At 37.6% G+C, this 19,827-nt stretch overlaps 1 protein-coding gene across 3 annotated transcripts in view; it reads right to left on the minus strand.

The window, feature by feature from the left end:
• Window positions 1-3,065: 3,065 nt before the first annotated feature.
• DPP10 (dipeptidyl peptidase like 10) overlaps window positions 3,066-19,827 on the minus strand; it is a 247,481-nt gene continuing 230,719 nt past the window's right edge. For all 3 annotated transcript variants that reach the window (XM_050899666.1, XM_050899668.1, XM_050899667.1), the window contains 7 exons: window positions 13,884-14,078; window positions 12,245-12,299; window positions 7,947-8,046; window positions 7,139-7,197; window positions 6,978-7,050; window positions 5,257-5,330; window positions 3,066-3,743 (listed from right to left, as the gene is read on the minus strand). In XM_050899666.1, coding sequence (XP_050755623.1) covers window positions 3,606-3,743; window positions 5,257-5,330; window positions 6,978-7,050; window positions 7,139-7,197; window positions 7,947-8,046; window positions 12,245-12,299; window positions 13,884-14,078 — 694 coding nt within the window. In that variant the 3' untranslated portion in view covers window positions 3,066-3,605. The remainder of the gene's footprint in view (window positions 3,744-5,256; window positions 5,331-6,977; window positions 7,051-7,138; window positions 7,198-7,946; window positions 8,047-12,244; window positions 12,300-13,883; window positions 14,079-19,827) is intronic.

Consider the following 19,827-nt stretch of genomic DNA (forward strand, 5'->3'; position numbering starts at 1 on the left):
TTAAAAGGCACAATTTCTCAACTAAATGAACCTAACTGACTCCATACTCAAAATAAGTGCCAGAGCTGAGAGAACAGAAGCAATCATCTTCATTTTCAGACACGGGTAGATCTACATATGCCAAAAACATAGGAACAATGAGCAGCTGGTTATAGCAAATCATAGCAGACGTTGATCAAACCAGGTCATAAATAATTCTGTCCTTGCTGCAAAAAGATTAAAAAAAATGAATTTAAAAATAATCAGCCTTTCTTTGTACTCAACAATCTGGAAGAAATATTCCAATTGACATGCAGTTACTCCCGACTTTGTAATATAATTGAAATTTCAATATGACCTACAGGTTTCATAGATTTTGCAAGTCCTAATAGCAGAAAAAGGAGAGAGGAAATCAAGAAGGTAGAGATAAGCTCTAGCAAGCAGTAAATGGATATGCTGATTCCCTAGCTTTCCATAAATTAATAGGTCTAGTCTAGTAAGTGTCATATTTTAAGGACAGCTGAATCAGAGAGTAATTTTTCAGACCTAAAATGTCATCACAGTGCTTAACAATGGATAAGCTATGAAAAATCTATGCTTTTCATGCCATTTCTGTGTAATGAGTACTAATTCTTGATCAATACTATAGATCACATAGACTAATGAGAGATTGCCATTAGATATGTATGTAGAATCTGACAGATAACAATCTTCAGTTGTGCTGTAAGTGGAAGAAATATTGGAACAGGTTAGCAAGAGTAGAGATACTCCTTGCACCAAATTCTTTAGTCTAACCAGAATCAGAGGCTGCATCTGCAATTACTTTTGCAATATCTGAATTTAACTCAAACATAAAAATTTCAGTAAAACCAATTCATCTGGGTCTGATGCTCACCCTTGTATATACATTTATATAAAAATACCTGTATTTGTAGGACAGTGTGAGAAATATTCAAAACATTAAAGGCATACCACATTTCCACACAGATAACCCACGTTTCAGATAACACACTTTTTAAACATACCAGTCCTGGCAAAAGCATTCTTACAGAAGCCATGTCCTCATGCCACCTTCATATTCAGGTAAATTGATCAAAATTGGAGAAAAAGAAAGTAGGGAATGGGGGCCTGAAACAGAGAGCTATGGGGAAAGGAGGAGACAGGGTGTGGGTTCCACAGATATGGGATAACATATTTCCTGAGCACATGCATAATCCTATTGCTGAGACACAAGCCTTGTTTGTTTTCTTTTGCAGGTAACTAAAGGCTATATATGTGAAACGTAATAAATATGAGCACATAGTGGTTGTCTCGCAGAGAAACAGCCAGCGTATATTGAGAAGAATTAGCCTTTTCACGTAGCCTCCGCACGCCGAGTCCATGCGGTATGCTCAACGTGTGCACACAGCTTGTGGTTTCTTCATGTGCATTTGGCTCCAATCGGAAAAAACATCTCATTGAATTCAACTGGATTAGGACCTCATTTACTGTGTCTGGTTAGGAAAAGTATCAGTATTGTCAGGTAAGCTTTTATTAAGTAATGGGTGTAATTTATAAAATCACAATCTAGAAGTCTCAGCCAATAGAAGACTTTAAAATGTTGCTCCTCTATGGAAAACAGGATTTGCATACCTTGTTTGAATTCTTCTCTTACTTTTTTTGTTGTTTTGTATGGTCTTACTGTAGTGCACATAGTAGCCTCCATACATATATACCGTACCTATACTATACATATGTACTCCGTATGTACTATAAATACCACAAAGCAAAGGCATACTTTGTGGTGACACTGCGACCCAAACGAGATATCATTGCACATTAAAATTGTATTAAACTAATTGAAAAATAGTTAAACATTGCTAATAAAACAAGATAAATACTAAACATTAAAAGACAGAGACTTTCCAGTGTTCCATAAAACCACACCTTTCAGACAAATTAATTATTTGTTTCATAAAAAAATGCTAACTGTGAAAGAAAATATTCCAGAAGAAAGTAATGAGTAAAAAGCTTCAGGTGATTTTTGATTACATTAAAAACAATTCCCATTCTTCATAAAATATGCAGAACTTTGCATCTTAAATAGTATAGTTACCTTCAAAAAATTACTTTCTTTTTAATCTTGCAAGAAATGAAACCTTAATTGGGTAGGAAAGTATTTGGAATATATCCAGAAAGAAAAAAACTACAGCTATTCTCACGTAAGTGGCACAGCATCTGTCAAGGGTTTTTACATACCTTCAGGAAGATATCTCAAATTAAGTCAACATTGTACTTGATTTCAGTGATCAGAGTTAATATTCTGCAAACCCAAACTGACTGCCTTGTTTATTTCGTAGTTTCAATTTCTATTGCTGTAATTCACCTTGGCAAATAAATGGATGTATGAGAGGCTCGCCCTCTGAATAAATAATAAAATTTAACTTGTCAGGAGCTTCCTTTGCCTTGAATGAAAAACATTTCATTTCTTTGTGATGCTGTTGAAGCTAAATCCTGTTGCAAGAGACTTAATGAGCAGCCGTGGAATAAAAACTAATGGCATGTTCCAGCTATGTGGCCACCTTGATGAACATTAGAATTACATCTGAGACCAGATGGAAGAAAAGGAAGATGCACAAAAATATGTCTTCATTTGAGGAGTAAAGTATTACTACTCAGTGGCATTATACATTGTTAATAAATTTTCTTTATCTGAAACTATAATTTAATATTTATGTATCTAATGTACATGTGACAAAGTAGCATATTCTAAAATTAGAGTGTAACCAGCAAACTATTAACTAGTATAAACAATACCAAAACACAACTCAAACATATTTTAAGGAAACAATAGATACATTTTGGACTGGGGAAAGATTTCAATTGCAGATATTGTTTTAAATACAGCTGTTAATTATGTCTTGAAAAAAATTCTTCAAGCTCAGAAAGATTTTCTGCTTAGGGAGTCCTAGGTATATACATAAAGACCAAGAGTACACTACCAAAAAGTCCCTTATTGGTTACTAGTAGGTACAGTAATAATAGTAAATGCTGCAATTGGGAAAAAAAATCATTTTCAATATCAATGTTATATGATGCACTAGACAATATATCCCCTTTGAGCAGAAACTAGAGAAAATATCGTGCCCTTTATTATCTCTGTGGTTTCTTATGTATAATAGACAGCGAAAGAATTGCACTTATTGTAACATTACAGTAAAGTGTTAGATTGCAGCTCACCTTTTAAAATATTAGTGGCCATAATACTTATGATAGGTTGTGCATTATGCAAAGATGAATAAAGATGTGCATTTAAATTAAAAAACGAGCAACCACTTACAGAACCAACAGTGAGGCTTAACATAACAAACATGCACTAACCCTACACTTATGCAAAACTAAGTTCTTCCAGGAAACTGTAACCAACTGTTGACCTTCCACAAAGGTTTTGTCCCTTGGTAATATGTTTGGACTTTGTAGTCGAATTCCAGTTTATTAGCTCATTGTCTGTAAATGTGCTGTTCCACTGTGATATCCTTTAGCTGCCCTTGAGCTTCTGCAGAATCTGCAATCTTACAGTCACTTTTATTTAAGGTTTTATTGAGCCGCAAAGTAAGTCCCCTTCAGTACTACACAAATAGGCTTCCTTATTCATCCTCTTCAGGTTCCTGTGGTAAAATTGGTGTCTCCTCCTTTAAACAAGCACTAAAAAACCCAAGGATTGTGCTGTAAAGGTGATATTTGCTTTTCTCAGAAGCAATGTTATGACCTTCATCCGGGTAGATCTAGCAGAGGAGAAAGGAAAAAGTAAATAGTTTTTTAAAGGCTTTTCAAATATTTAGGGCTCTAATTTTCTTTCTCTGATCTTCAAAATGTTTTAGATGACAACAGGATGATAACATTAGTTTTATGGCATCAAGGAAAGCTAATAAAACTCAGAGTACAACTCATTCTCTTGGAATTTGAACTTACATAAAACGACCATTGCAGTGGGATCTGCAGAAGTGAAAAAATTTATATCCTCAGTCATTGTGCTTACAACAGTTTACTTAGCTGGCATTTTCAATAGTGTCTAGGCATCCAAATCCCATTAACTTCAATGAGGATTAATTACCTCATGCTTTTAGGGACCTCTCAATATCCCAGCTTTTAAGTGTTCAGCGAAAAACCTTTTTATTCATATTTTTAACTATCTTCTTATCTTATCTAAAGCCCATCACCTCTCTCTTCTAGGGTGGATGTGGGCATTTTTATCTCAATTCAAATTCCACTGGAAATTTCTCCCAAGTGAGGCTGAACAAAAATTTGCAGGCTGAATGAAGAAATCCAGGCCACAGGGTTTAGGACAAGAGACTCGCGGTGGCCTGAGGCAAAAATCTTCAGCTGCTTCCTCAAACTCAGGTTATCACAAGGTTGCATGAGAAAGGTGCAATGAGGCTCTTCTGAGAGACCTCTGTCATTCCTGCTTCTGCCTCTCTCCACAGACCTTCACATCACCTCAGCTGAAATCATAGGGACAGCTGGAACAGATCTTGCCCCGCTCAGATTTCATATGTGAAGTCCTTTTCCCTTGATAAGTGATGCTAACTCCCTTGTTACTACCTCCTCCCTGATGTGAGCTCACATGCTTCAGTGGAAACTACAGGTTCACCTAAGGTTCAGTCAGGTTGAGGTTTACAATGTGTAACATCAGAGATATTTGGAGGAGTGACCCAAACCCACATCGTCTAAGATATTCAAGAAGGTTTCATGCAATCAGAATCCTCGGCCAGCAACATCCACGTACTCTGCGGTGGGTCCCATGCAAGTCTGCAGGTCAGCAGCATGCCCTGTCCTGCTCTTCCCAGCCCGTCCCTCACAGCACCCTCATCCTCTGTATGGCTATGGAGAGAGGGAACAGTGCTCTCACCTTTTAACTGCCTTTTAATAAATTTAAATGTTGAAAATAAGGGGAAATTAGTTTCATGTGACCCAATACTTTTTCAGGTAAAAAGGGACTAAAGTAGTGATATCTCCATATTACAGAGAGTGCATATGGACTCTAAAGCACTTTGTATAGCATTGTAGGATAAACAGGTGGAAAAAAGGAAGATGAGAAAGAGCCCAGAAGAATGACAAGAAGATACGGTCCTTGACATCCATGTTAACACTAAAGAAAATGGGATTAAATGGAGTTCTAACTGCAAATTGAGGTAATACCAGTGTGTTGTGGTAGGAAGGGTCCTTCTCAGGGAAGAAACAGCAATATGAGGTTAAATGTTGAACTATGTTTATAGGAAATGTCACAGCTGCACATACCTGCATAGTGTAATTAACTCCAGCTTTTATTAGATGTTTAATTAGTTCTGCTGAATGCTGGAAGTGGACTTTAGCTGCAAGACAACAACATTTGGATATTATTAGAAAAAGCTACGCCAATATGAAATACTTATCTGTTAAACAGTTTTGACTGAAAACATTTCCAACTTCTGTAATTACCAGTTGACTATCTTTCTGGTCAGAAGCGCACAGCCCCACCAGTAACAGCAATGAAGGGTGTAACAGCAGAGGTTTTTAAGAAGGAGCTGGAAGCCCCAAGGGAAGCCATGCTTTCCAGGCTCTCCGTGAGGACTCCTCTCTCTACCCTTGATTTACACACACTGCGATAGTTTAGAGGTGTGTAAAACCATTCTGTTTGAACATCATGACAGTTTATAATTGTGTTAAAGGAAAGCACATTGGATTTTCTACTGCTTGCACAGGGTTATTACAGCCCACACTTCTTTAAGTAATGGACTTTCTGCAACATATCAGTAACTTAATCTTTGTGTGGTAAAAACAGGCAACTTTATTACCATGTCCTAACCCTGCAGAGCTTAGGCTGCAAGTGGGCTGGGCGGTGTCACTAGACGCGATATTAAGCAAGGGCAGCAAGCAATCAGAGTCCTAGTCTTGAACACACTGTATTGCTCAGACATCTATCAGAGTCCCAATTCCCTCTAGCGCCGAGTTCAGAGGGGCAGAAATTGCTGCTGCCTTTTACAATCAGCAAAGTCTGAGACCCTCATGCCTGCTCAGTCACCCAGTATATCTTCTCTGTCCCTCTCCCCCCTGCTCTGGGAAGAAACACTGGACAGTGTTTGCACCCCTCTGATTGCACTTGGGATCCATAACATGGGTTTGGCAAGTTACGTCAGGGTGACAGGCTGGTGGGTGCCATCCTCACCGTGCCAGCTGTGCGTGTGGGCACTCTCACCTCAGCCCTTGTCAGTGCAAGGTACTTATCCCTCCAGATTGAGAGTAAGGAACCTTGTATCGTCCCACATTCACCAGGAAAATGCAAGGGAAAGAAGTATGCATGCGAATCTGTACAGAGGAGCTTGTTGCAGCACTGTAATTTGTGCCTGCATCAAAGCTCGTTCTTTAGACCTACATCAGTTACGAAAGTTCAGAAAAATACACTGCAGTTAAATTTAAATCTGTAATTACAAAATATCTCTTGATTGACACATCTTATGATTCCATTTAAAGTGCTAGAACTTACTCTGTTTTACTCATTGTCTGTCTTAAACTACTGCTGAAAAGTATTGGTGCTATTAAAAGGTTCCCTATAGCTTCAGCTTCAGATGCTTTGGCACTACCTTGTAATTAATTAGCTGAAAAGTTTAACTTCCGTTTTGGTGCTGTACTTCACCAACTCTACTGATAATTCTTTCTTCAATTGCAGAATCTCTATGAATTTAAAATACCATTAAAAATGTATGTTGTTCTATTAATAATTCATATAATACCTTTCACTAGCAAGACGGTGGTCCACAAGATTTAAACAAATTAGAACATACAGCACCTAAAAGGTACAAATATTCAGCAAAGAAAAGCGTCATCAGTTTAGAGTTAGAAGTGACAATTGAAATAAAAAATCCTACCGGAGGGATAATGAAACTAAAAATGTACTCGCTAGGTGTGTGCCTAATCAGTCTTTGAATGCCTGCCTATTAGAACCTCTGACTCCAAATGTAATTGCATCTGTAAATACTTACCATCAGCTGTCCCATGAACTATTAGCAAGTTTGCTTCTTTTAAACCATGAAGATTGTGTAATATGCTGGATGCCTAGTAAACAAACACACACAAAGGTGTAACCGAATTGCATTTTAAGAGTAAAACGGTCATTTTAAGTTACTTGTTTATGCTAACTTACCTGATAGGTATTTTCCTCTTTTGATGGAATACCAAGGTATCTTTCTGAAAAAGCTGATGCTGTGAAAGTAAGAACAAAAACTTGTGAATTTATGAAAATTACTTCTATTTTAAAACTCATCAGTTCTGACCTAGAGTCAGGAGAAGCTATTTAAGCCATGAAGTCAACAAAGAGATGTTAATTTAAAACCAGAATGTACCATTTAAATGTACCATTTAAAACCATTTTTAAATGGTTAAAAAAAAACCCACCAAAAACCAAACAACAACAACAAAAACCCCCAAACCAAACCAAAACCAAACCAAAACAAAAAAACAAAAACCAAAGAGAAGACTAACAGACCATTAAAGTAACCTGATCTGATTTCCTGTGTATCACAGTCCACAGCCTGTGCCCAAAACTTCGCATACAGAACCAAATATCCTGTGATTGAATGACGTCATGGTTGATATCGTAAGGAATTCACCACTAACCTTAAAAGATTCACTCCTATTATAAGTCTTGATTCAGGCTGATACACCTAAAGGATTCTTAGGAAACGGGGTACCTGATTGAATTTTGGCGGGAAATGGGAAACACAACTCCTTTGCAAAAATCAGTGGTGGTAATAATATTGTATCTGTCGTGTGTTTTGGTAAACTGTCCCAGTGTTAGCTGCCCCTTCATTTAAAGGAGAGAACGAGGCAGTGAGGTAAAAGCTAGTTGATACTGTTACGTTATCCGCCCTTAGTTAAAATGAACAGTAGCTCCATGAATAAAAGATATTTTGAACAGACTGTCACACAGGTGTAGGGCAGGGAATACTCACCATACAACTTCATATCTGTAATTGGTGCCACCACAGTTCCACACTTGAAGAGCCGTTCACTGGATTTCAGGATCATTGACGTAATGTAGCCACCGTATCCCTAACAATGGAAACTATATTGAGATTTTTGTTGATTCATTTCTTTTTAGCAACAACAAAGTCAAAGGCCATTGTGCTAATCCGATGGTATCATTTTACAGTATGTATTTGCTTCTGAAAGAATTGCTTTTAAAGGAAATGTAAACCTACAGTTAAGAGTGAATAAAGATCTCATTTGACCTGGTCATGATCTTTAAACAATGCAATTAATAATAACTAGTATATTTGAGTTTAAGCTCCATAATTCCATCATGGCAGACTAGCCTATAGTTAGTAAAATATTTGAAAATTACAGAAAAACCAAAACAAAAAACAAAGGTAAGACTTTTGGGAACACAGCCTAGACAGAAAGATTTGTACTCAGTTTTTAATAAATTTAATGTAGATATTTGCTAATTGCCAAGATACGCTGAGCATTTTGCTGACAGGACAGAGAGTACGAGAATGGGGGAAACCTGTGAACTGATTGCAGTATGTCCTCCCCCTGACACTTGAACCTTCACAGATTGAATCCTATTGCTATTAAAGAGGTTTCTGCTACAGCATTGTCAAACATCCCACAGAGAGGTACAGATCCCACACTGTTTTGCAGAAATAAAAGCTGTACGTAGCCACATTGCTCAATATTATGCTAATCTCTGGATGCACTTTCTGGCCACAAGAGCATCCATCAGGCTGCTTTGTTACAAAGCAGGGACCACAGACGGCATGAAGAAGCTGGGAGAAATGGGGCAGAAGCGGGGGAGCTCTCTCCTTGCCTCACCACATTTATCTGGCCTTATGGCACATCTCTTCATCATCTCCCCTGGAAAGTCTATAATACGCCTCCCTGGGAAGAGTTGTGACACAAAAGAGTCATGAAAGCTTCGCTTTGCATGAAAACATGAAAGCTTTAACTTGAGACCACAGATTTCCTTGGAATGACACTGGCAATCTGTATCTGTACACCTATAATCATTCTAGACCCACAGAAAATGAAATTCTGTATTGTGGAGTCTGGGATCAATGATTTTCTCATATATTATGGGCTCTTCAAATTTCTCTATTTGCCATCTTTGTTTTCCCTTCATCAGTGCTGGAAAATTGATTTTTGCAGGTGTTTTGTTGTTGTTGTTGTTGTTGTTTTGTGTTTGGCACAACACATTTCAGGAAGAAGAAATTATCCCATGACAGGGAAAAGAAAAATGTAAAACTACCCCAAAAAAGAATATTGTGCATCAAATGCTCACAGAGTTTTCTCATGGACTTTTTTGAATCCTGCCTGCTCCTGTTCTTCATGTCTAAATATTTAATGAATAGATGATTTCTGTGGAATAATGGGAATATTTGAAAATCCTTTAACCTTAGTTAAGAAAATAAGAAGAGGAGTGTTCTTTGGAATCAACCTATAGTAAATGCGAATGGATACACTAAAAGAAATACAGAATAAGAGCTGGATTTTCAAGGGAGTGTGAAGAACTGAGTTATCCCTTTCCCAGAGAAATTCCAGCCCAGGAGGCCATGATTTCACCTAAGAAAGAATTTCTGAGTGGGCACTGGTAACTTGTATAATTCAAAGGGTTTAAGAGAATAGCAGCTTTCCTCTGCCTCTGGGTTCTCTACTTTTGCTTTTGTTTAATATTCTGTTTGTGTCTTTCCCAGTAGCTCCACAGCACAGTTTTAATCCTAGGATAGCTATTGCCAGGTTATTTATTATTTATGCCATGTATTCATTAAGAGCTTGGTTTAGTTCTCCTGGGAATTTCTTTCCTTTGTGCTTGTGCCCTTGCTTCCAGCCAGGCTTTCCAGGACAAAAACATTACACAGAAAATCACACTTTTAGAAGCACTTCACAATGACAATGCAGAAAATAGTTCATACATCCTGATGCAAGGATGTATGGTGCCTCACTCATCGGCTGGATTTCTGTGGTTACAACCTAATTGCTGTATTTTCAAGAAGCTGGTTGGCTGTGAAGTTGCAACTTATTTTCAAGCTCTCTTTCTACTTCCACGAAGAAAAATGCAAACTACATGGAAACACAATTTGCTGTCTAACAGTTCAGAAAGGCCCTTGCATGGTGCATCACTTGGGCTTGTACCCCTCACAGAGATAAGCAAGGTGGCATTGGCAGATTGCCTGGCAGTCAGAAGTAGGTATTTTCCACACTGTGCCCTTCTGGACAGTCTTGTTACTCTTGTGCCTAGTTTACTGATTGTGACAAGAATTTTATTTCTTTGTAGTTCTAAAACCTCTTAAAGAGCTCCCTGACAGCGTGCATGAGTCCACCTTTATGAGATCAGCACTAAGCAATTCCAAAGTCATCTTATTTTCAAGCAAAGTGCATATTCTATTTCCATCAGTAAGCCCAATTTAATGCATAGAAAGAAAAAAAAGATTTTTCCTATCACATTGTTGTACATAGTAAAAAGGAAACAAGTTTTAAAGAAGATCTTTAATTGACTCTAAAATAAGCAGAGTGGAGGAAAATACAATTAACCTTAGGAAGCTGTTAAATAGATTTTTTTTCCTAATTCTAAAACTGACTTTTAAATTTTATGAGTTTTTGTTTAACAGTAGAAAACAACTCTGGGAGGTAAACTTGGAAGGGGTAAATTTCCCTGAATTCAAAGCAGCGTTGAAGCTTATCGAATTTCCCAGTTTTTGCTCTTTGCTTTCTCACATTTCCACTTTTCATTCCTCAATCTTTCTTTCAGAAAATAAACGCAGGAACATCATCATCAATAATATTTTGTGAAAGGAAAAAAATTTTGGGGGTAGCCTTTGGCAGATATGTAAACCCATGTTTACATGTACACTCTACGGTAACTGTCTCATCATGTCACTGTTAGGAAACAAGATACTGCTGAATTTCCTACAGAAAACAAGTGGAAATTTTCAAGTAGCAATGAAAAGAAATTCTGAAGTCAGAAACAAGTGAGCAATTTGGGGTGCTTAGTGACTTCATTGCAGAAATAACTTTTTCTATCATTTGTGGGAAGAGGATATGGAGAAATGAAGATGCTTCTATGCATGTGTACTTTCCTATACATTGGTAACAGGCACTAAAACCTGAATAGAAATGTGTGCCACGATCATCTGGTGGATGGAATCAGCCCTGCTTACACATCCTCGGCTGAAAAATCTCTGGCTGCTGCCCTACAAACCAAATACTGGTTTTGATGCTACTGAAATTCTTGCAATGACAGTTTCTTTAGCTCAAGGAGTGTGGCAGGAGCTCAAATCTTTGAGGAAGGTCATGTTCACGTGGATTGCTAATAATAGTCACAAACATTAACTCGTCCTCAAAAGGCTACCATGCAGGAGGTAAGTATCAATATCCTCATCTCGCATTCAGACAGAGACACGCAGGTTAAATGCCTTGCCCGAGGCCATGCAGCAAGTCAGTAGCAGAGTGGGGATGGGAACGAAGGGGTTTCATAGTGGAACACATGCTGCTCTTATAACTGATGATTGGGGGGGTTGTCTAGGTACTCGATCATGGTTTATTGTTGCTTTGATGTCAAAGGCACAAAATATATTCATTTTTAAGAAAACACTTTAAAAAAAGAAAGGTTGCACATGCTAGTTCACAGAAGAAGCAGCAATTATGTGGTGTTTCTAATTGCTGTTTTTTAATAGACATCCGTAAAATGCTATTTAGTGTCTTACTAAAGGTTAAGCCTTTGCCTTGTTCTCCCTCACGCTAGGGGCAATGACATGCCACACAGTGAAGCCAGCTGACAAAACAGCACAGGCGACATTTCTAGATGGCGCAAAAAGGAAGTTGTTAACAGTACCAGAGGGTTGTTACTCAGCTAACTTCAAGGGTCAGTAAAACATTCAGATATAACAGTTGTATTAGAAGGACACTGTCAATTTAACTGCAGCCCAAATACAAAAGTGTAAGAAGCAAGCTTTCACAAAACCTAAGCCCATATTAGAAATTTCTAAAGAAAGCAGACATTTTTTAACAAATACTTTCTCCTGCAGATTCTGAAACACAAATACTGCAGTACCATAAAACTGATCTAATTGATCTCAAATACCCATTCTGAGAAAAAATTAATATACAGAACATACAGCAAATTATGGAAGGTTTTTTCCCTCTTTTAATAACTGAAATTGTCTTAGGAAAACAGATAAATATATTTGTTTATGAACTGATAGTATTTTCGTAAAGAATCATGATGATACATCCTGCTATTTTTGCACATTACCTTTCCAAATATACTCAGTCTCTTAGGATCAATGAAGGGCTGTTTCAATAGTGATCTGAAAGAAAAAAAAGGGGTTTTTTTACTTTGGTAAAGTAAAACAGTGAATTTTACTTGTTGAATCCAGTATGTAAAGAAAATTATTTGTATAGTAAGGAATTGTCATACATGCAGATCAGGTAGAAGAACAAATTACACCAATAAAAGTATTATTGCACTGGGAAATGTGATTTGCTTTCTAATTCCTTCTCTATATGTCAAACAGTTGGTGTTGGGCTCATCTCACCTAACTTTAGATATTTGAATTTGAGCATCTTGTCTAAATTGCCCATTTACATCTGCTCTTCAGTTAAAGGAGAGAAGAGAGACACCCTCAAACAGCTGTTCTTTCCCACCCATGCTGGAAACCTCTCTCAGTCTGGGGAGAATCACCCTCCAGAAATGCTGGGATTTTCCACTGACTAGAGCTTAAATGACTGGCTTTGACCAGGTGCCTTGTTTTTCGACAGCTAAGGGAAGGTAAGATTAATGCAACTTCTTGAATTTAGATAATTATCCAAATAATTAATTCTCTCATCAAGGCCATTAATCAGCAACCGTGAATTTTATACAGAAAAGACAGAATAACCTGAGGGCAAAATCCAACAGCTTTTGAGGAGACAAAACCAGCCGCAGTACCTCCTCTCAGCCAAGGGCACCCTCCCTTTTTCCCACGCAGTGCACCCAAAAAGAAGCCAGATGTAATTTAGCCTAAAACATCTTAGTATTTGAGCAGAGAGCTCAGTTCTCACAGGACAGCGTAAGGCCTGCTTCTGATGGCCCTTTCGCAAGGGTCACCTTGAATTGCTCTGCTCAACGCATCCCATTCCTGACCAACATGAACACTAGGAGCCCGATTGCCCAGGTATGTCATGTCAGAGACAGCTGCCTACCCATGCAATGGTTGAAGCATCAACCCCTTTCAAAAGAAGAAAAAATAATATAAAATATCTGGCTTAAAATCTGTCTTTCCTTGAGAATCCCGAGAAAAAGTCCATCCAGACCTTGGTATTAGCCATTTTGACATGTGCACCCTGAGTAAAGAATGTTGTCAAAGCCATGTGTGATTACTCCACAGATGGAAATGACTCTTTTCTGCAGCTGGTGGATTTATATCAGTCTAAGAACGATAATGCAAATGAGAAATAACAGGCATTTGCCCAAATTTTGCTCTCATTTACACCATTATAACTCCATTTGCTTTGTACGATTACCCCCGAACTTTGTGGCAGAAACGAGAGCTGTATCCTATCATATAGGCCTAAAACATTGTAACACAAATGTATTGTAACATGTGCACTGCAAGAAATTTTCCTAGGGAATATAGACAAAGATGAATTAGCTCAGATGGCATATTTAGATTGCACACGAAAGGACAGCTTTATTAAAGAGAAGCACCAACACAAAAAGCAAACACCTCTTTGATCTTTTATCTGCTGTTTGTAATGAAAAGATTATTGTTTCAAAATTTGCAACTGCATTAAAAATAAACATTAATGGTATTCACTATGCAAAGAAAACATTCTGGGCAGTTTCAGTTAAAAATGCTCATTCATTGAGGTGGAAGCAGGGTAAAAGAGAAGAAAAGTTTGCACATACGTACTCTACGGCTGCTATTTGGTCCTTCACTTCCACTGATCCTAAGCATCGGTGGACCTCCTGTAGAATCTTAAGGCCTTGAAATCCACTCCCTCTGCCATCAAATCGAGCTACGATGACATTATCAGAGTTGACAAGCACTGAGTCCCAGTCAATGTGAAACTTATCTGTAACCAACTGGCTGCCTGGAGCTTCATCACTGCAAATACCAACACACCAGACACAAACGAAGACTATTGACAATGTGATGCACTTTGCCGTTCTCCGATATTTTATTTAACCTAGATGGCAGAGTTCAGTCGGTTACGCAATCCTGTTGAATTATTGTCACTTCCATCAATACCATCACATTAGCTAGTGCTGGTATCCCTGCAGTAGTAGTAAGCAAAATGATTTCTTTAACTTTATAACCACTATGTTGCAGTGTTGCTAATACCTGAATATACTTTATAGAAAGAAACAGAAAACTAAAGCATGTAGTGCTGCTTATAGGTTAATAAAGTGAAAAAAACCCAAACGTAATCACTAACAGCTAGCTCAGTTCTGAGAAGGCTCATGTAGCATTTGTTAAGTCACACTAAACAGACAAAAAGGAAAATTCATTCAGTACCCTGATTATGATTTTGTAGGATATACAATACTATTAAGAAGGATGTAATCTTAGAAAACAAAAATAATTGCATTATTGTAACCCTGAATGGATTTTTTGAAATAGGGTACAAAGGAGACTAAAGTACACACTGGAGAAAATTATGTTTTCTCCATCCAAATTCATAGCAAGAAATGGATGCAGGCAGGAGTGATAAGTTTATTTTATGACTAAAAAAAAAGGTGGTTTACAGCAGAAAAGGTGGAATAGAATGGGAGAATGCAGTTTCTAGAGGAACAATAAGCATTTTCCATTGAAGCCAAATACACTATTTTCCTTCCAAAGAAAATAAAATGTCAGTTTTAAAAGGGAAGCTTGTCATTATTTTTCCCCCAAGATAAACACAGAATAAGAGAGCAGGCTATCATGAAGTTGTACAAAATGCAAAATACTTCTCTACAGGTTGCATCTGCCAGTTGAATGCAAATTACAACGTAAAAGTGTCTGTGCTGACTGTATTTCTGTATGGAAATTAGGCTGGACAGTGTCTGTGGGAATATCCTGTCTAAGGTGAAAGAAAGATGAAGACAGAAATTATTATTTTGCCAAAGAGACTTACATAAACCTGGGGGGAGGAAAGAGAGATAAAAATCTCCTACAATAACTACTGTCTTACATATACAATAATGTGCTGATTCAATATCTGGTTTTGGCTGTGGATAACATAGACCATCTTCAAGGTAATCACTCTATTAATTAGCAAGCATCTGATGAATACATATGTTCTCTAATTCAGTCAGACCTACCTACGTAGTCGCTACATCATGCACTGAAATCAGGATTACTTGGTTATAAACTCAGTCACAACATGTTATGCTTGATTCACCATTACCTTGTGCATCAAGTTTATACTTGGCTTTACAAAAAGAAAGGAAGGGCATTTTTTTGTTTGCTTAACCAACTTAGTTGTGACAATGCTAACCGCTAACAACACAGAGCAATGAATTTGGAAATACTGATTGTCAAGTGAGCTCTGTAGAAAACACATGATTCAGAAGCATATTATCGTTATTATTTACAATAAGAGCAGCAGAACAATTTTTTCAATTTCTGCTTATTGTACAGAGCAAGGTTTTCAGAAGCACTCTACATTGACATAGATGTTTTCACAAAGCTTTTACCACTACTTCCAATAGTAGCAGCCTCAGACCAGTTATAATTATTTTTTTTAAGTTCTTCCAACTTTCCACAATAAGATAATATGTCAGAAATATCCTTGTTTGGCTAGGTATCTTTCCAACAGTTTAATGCACCCCACACAAGTGAAAATATCATGAGTCAACCTTGCTTCCCTCCCACCTAATAAAAGAACAAAACAAATACAGTGTTCACATTTGTTTTTTACATGTTATATATCTAGGCTCTATATATGTGTGTGTGTGTGTCTCTCTCTCTCTCTCTGCCTAGACACTTGGGAATAGGGGAAGAACCGTTACATTTGTAAGCCTTTCTCTATACCAGAAAGTGCTTAAAACCAAAAAGGGTTTTAAATGAAAGATGATATCCTCAGATAATTTCTTCTATTAAGAAAGGAACAACAGACAGAACCTCAGCAAGATTCTCAGTGGGTAAGAACTGACAGTGATGTTTTCCCAAGCTCCTTCTCTGGAGGGCATAGCTGGGCTACTTTTAGGCTCAGACTTTAAATACTATACATCTTCCACTCCTGCATGATGGGTTGTTTGATGTATTGCTTTTGGAAGCAATTTTCCAGTGGCTAATTTATTTCAAGAATGTCCATATAAGTAGTCTATGACAGTCATTTAAAGCCATCTCCATTGAGGTACATATCAAAATTCCCATTAGCATCAAAAGGTCTCTTTACTCTTCAGCTGCTACTATAAAATGATACTGATTATCTGAGGTGTGCTTCTGTCCTCCACAGAGAGACAGCATATATTCTATGCACCATTTAGGCCCCACTTTTAACCTTTTAAATGAGGCTTCTGCAAGGTATTAATCCTTTATGCAAGTCTGAACATCACCCTGAGGGCTCTGTAACAAAGCAATACTACAGTGCAATAATAGATGCACAGCCTGGTTTGTGAAGTTTGTCCTGGGATTACAGCTATCTCAAAGGTCAGTTTTTGTTTTATGCTCATCACTACTTGCAGCCTAATTATAATTAACTACCGTTCAGTGGTACTCTCTTCATAGAATTATTTCTTGACCCCACTAGTAAGCCTGGAAGAAAGTCTGTGCCATTTACGCTTGGGTGTAATACGAACACAGAAGTCTTCTTCCCACCTGACTGTGGATGGCCATAAGGGAACCACGGACTAGCCAAAGCACTACAGCAAAATCGAAGCCAGCACCAAAAGGGCTACGCAAAGCTACAGGCTCTTCAACATCCCTCAAGGGTTCCTTAAGGAGCATCATCTCCAGAGTCAAACAACAAGACCAAATGATTCAAATGAAGACTATGCCTAATTCTTCCCGATTCTTTTTTTTTCCTTGCAAGTGACAGCACTTGCATGTTCCCTTTTTTATTTTTGCTCCTGACTTTCGAGGTTCAGAGCTGCCTAGTGTGTGTCTTCGACAGTGACTACACTTGGATTATGAGTCCATCGTGGCAGTGCAGCTGCTGATGACTTGGGCATACCGCTGAAGTTCACCATGGAGGTACCATTTAAATAGACAGAAGCCATCAATAATATACCAATATCATTGACCTTAGTGGGTAATTTGTATGCTTCTTGCAAGGCAGTCACATACATCTCAGACTGTCTGCAAAAAGGGGCAGCTCACCGTAAGTTCATATATTGCTGAAAAGAGAAGAATCTGTTCTTTCAGATTCTATAACAAAAAGCTTAAACTAAAGTCTCTGTTCATGACTTGAGTTACAGCCTACAGGGAATAATATAGTGTTACCAGAGAGGCTGCTGCTGCTGTACTCTGAGCAATACTCCTCTGCCACTCTGCTATCATGACTGCAGCAAAATTTGTTCCAGGTTTTGCACCATTTAAAAACTAAGTGGCAAGATTTTAAATTGGAATTTTAGAACTTATAGGACTGACCAAGCCGGGAGGGGGAGACAATTTTAAAAGACACATTGTAAATAACTGCTATCATCACTGCTTAATTTCCAGCACATCTCCTTCTATTTCTGCAAAACAGTGGATTTGATGTAGCATATGGAAAAGGTAACTTAATAGCAAATATGCGAGAAAGAGTACAACTCAGATGATAAAATCTATGCAAAGAAATATCACTGATGAAAGTCATCTTTTGCTTATGGTGAAACTGAGTGGGGAAAGATGATTTTGCAAAACTGGTGTAATAGGAAAATCCACTTCATTTTCAGATTTCATGAGCATCTCTTTCACAAGCATCAGCTTTCAAGCACACACATCATTACTGGTCGAAAATCAGGGAACCTGAATAGCCTCAAACATTGAGGACAGAAAATCCCAAATGTTTTCTCACTGTTCTTATACCCCGGTTAGATATAGCAGACTGCAACTAAAAACAGATAGTGTGTTTACAACTCCTCCCTGCAGATATGGCCAAAGAAATTAAAACACATCACCAGAAGTGATTCCATTACTAGGGTATAATCATGTGATAGACAGGACTGAAGTAGACAGCATAGTACAAAAAATAAAATTGTCATTCTTAAAATATCTTTCTGAAACCCTTGAGACTGAAGATTTTTAAAATGCAATTTTGAGAACAAGAGATGTAACACTGTCCTGTGTCATAAGAAAAGGAGGTGAAGTTTTGAATCTCCTCTTGTCTTTTTCTAAGGAAGATTAAATAAGCATTTTATTCACACAGTAAGATACGTACTGCTGTGGGGGAAGTGGGAGTAGGGGAGGCTGAAAGAGGATGGATCTTAGCTCAACAATTCCCCAAGCCTTTTTTAATGGGTAAGAAAATCTAAGAGTAAAAAAGAAAAGACTCTCCATCAAATACTTTGATGTAACAGAAACACAATAGAGCAGTGAAATACTGCCACACTTGGCAGAGGCAGGATGAAACAGGCATGAAATGGATGGCTTGCAAAGCAGTTAGTGAATCATTCACATGACTTAGGGATCCCCAAAAAAGTAAACTTGGCAGCTGTTTTACAGAGGAAGAACTGGCCAAACAAAAAGGCCTTCAGGGGTGTCCCCCTTGCAAGCATATTGCAATCAAAGTAGTGGAATCCACCACATAGTTTTACACTTCCCCATGTAGCCAAGCATTGTTCCTTCACTTGCAACAGCTGCCAATTAAAACAAGTAATATCCTTTACAACAAATGAAAGGTACGCAAGACAGCTATTAATAGGCAAAGTGTTACCGTACCTCAGATCTCGAATATTTCCCAATACTTGCATTATGCCTCTCTACATTTCTTCTAGTCTTTCAATGAGTTATTCCTGAAGCTGTAAAAAAATCTTCACTTCCAACCCTACTGTCTTATCTTGCTATCAGTCCCAAGAGTGTATTAACTGGAGGCATAAACAGGTTTGATTGCCTGTGCAAGGCATAAAACTTTCATCATTTCAATAACAGGTGAAGTGATTCCTGTTTATTACCAAAATATAAGAAAACAAGTAAACAAACAAACAAACAGAAACCTCTTGGAGACAATTCACTGTTACTTTGGAGAATACTCGTTGTTTTTTTTTCCCCTCAAAGATCAGAACAATCCCTCCACTGATTCAGTTTTACAATATCCACTTACATATCGGACAATTTTAAATGGCGTTAAATAATAAATGCTGACATTTAAGATACATTATCTACAGATTTTGAGGGAATGAGGTTAATTATGTTCAAGAAAAAATAAAGAATGATTATCACCACTCATTTTATTACCCAGATTAAATGCCAGAGTCTTTCCTTAATCATTTCCTGTGTGTTACCAAGGAGTGTATCTTCCAACTTTTTTAATGAGTAAGGTGAACCATAATGAGAAAATCAAGGATCTGAAATTTAAACTTTGATCTTAATTATATAGAAAAGAGATGATAATCACTCTTTCAGGCAATTACTGTACACCTCTCTAATCTATAGCTACACTGTATGTATTATATCAGAAGGAAACTGAGTGTGAAATATATTAGTGGTTTAGGAGAACAAATGGAAGAAAGGAGAGTGTTATAATCTATTTAGCATTTTAGGGCCTATGCATCACAATTCTAGAAAGAAAAATAGTGCTAGCCAACGTAACCGGTTTCTACGTGGGACCTATCTGTTAGATAGTCCAGCCATACAGATGGACATAAATTTTAACATAGCAATACAATGATCTTCTATTTGAGCACTGCAGCATGCTTTGCAACTGCTAATGTATGAATCTTCACAAAAT

The sequence above is a fragment of the Gymnogyps californianus genome, chromosome 7 (assembly GCF_018139145.2).
Source record: "Gymnogyps californianus isolate 813 chromosome 7, ASM1813914v2, whole genome shotgun sequence".
In the NCBI taxonomy this organism is placed as follows: Eukaryota; Metazoa; Chordata; class Aves; order Accipitriformes; family Cathartidae; genus Gymnogyps; species Gymnogyps californianus.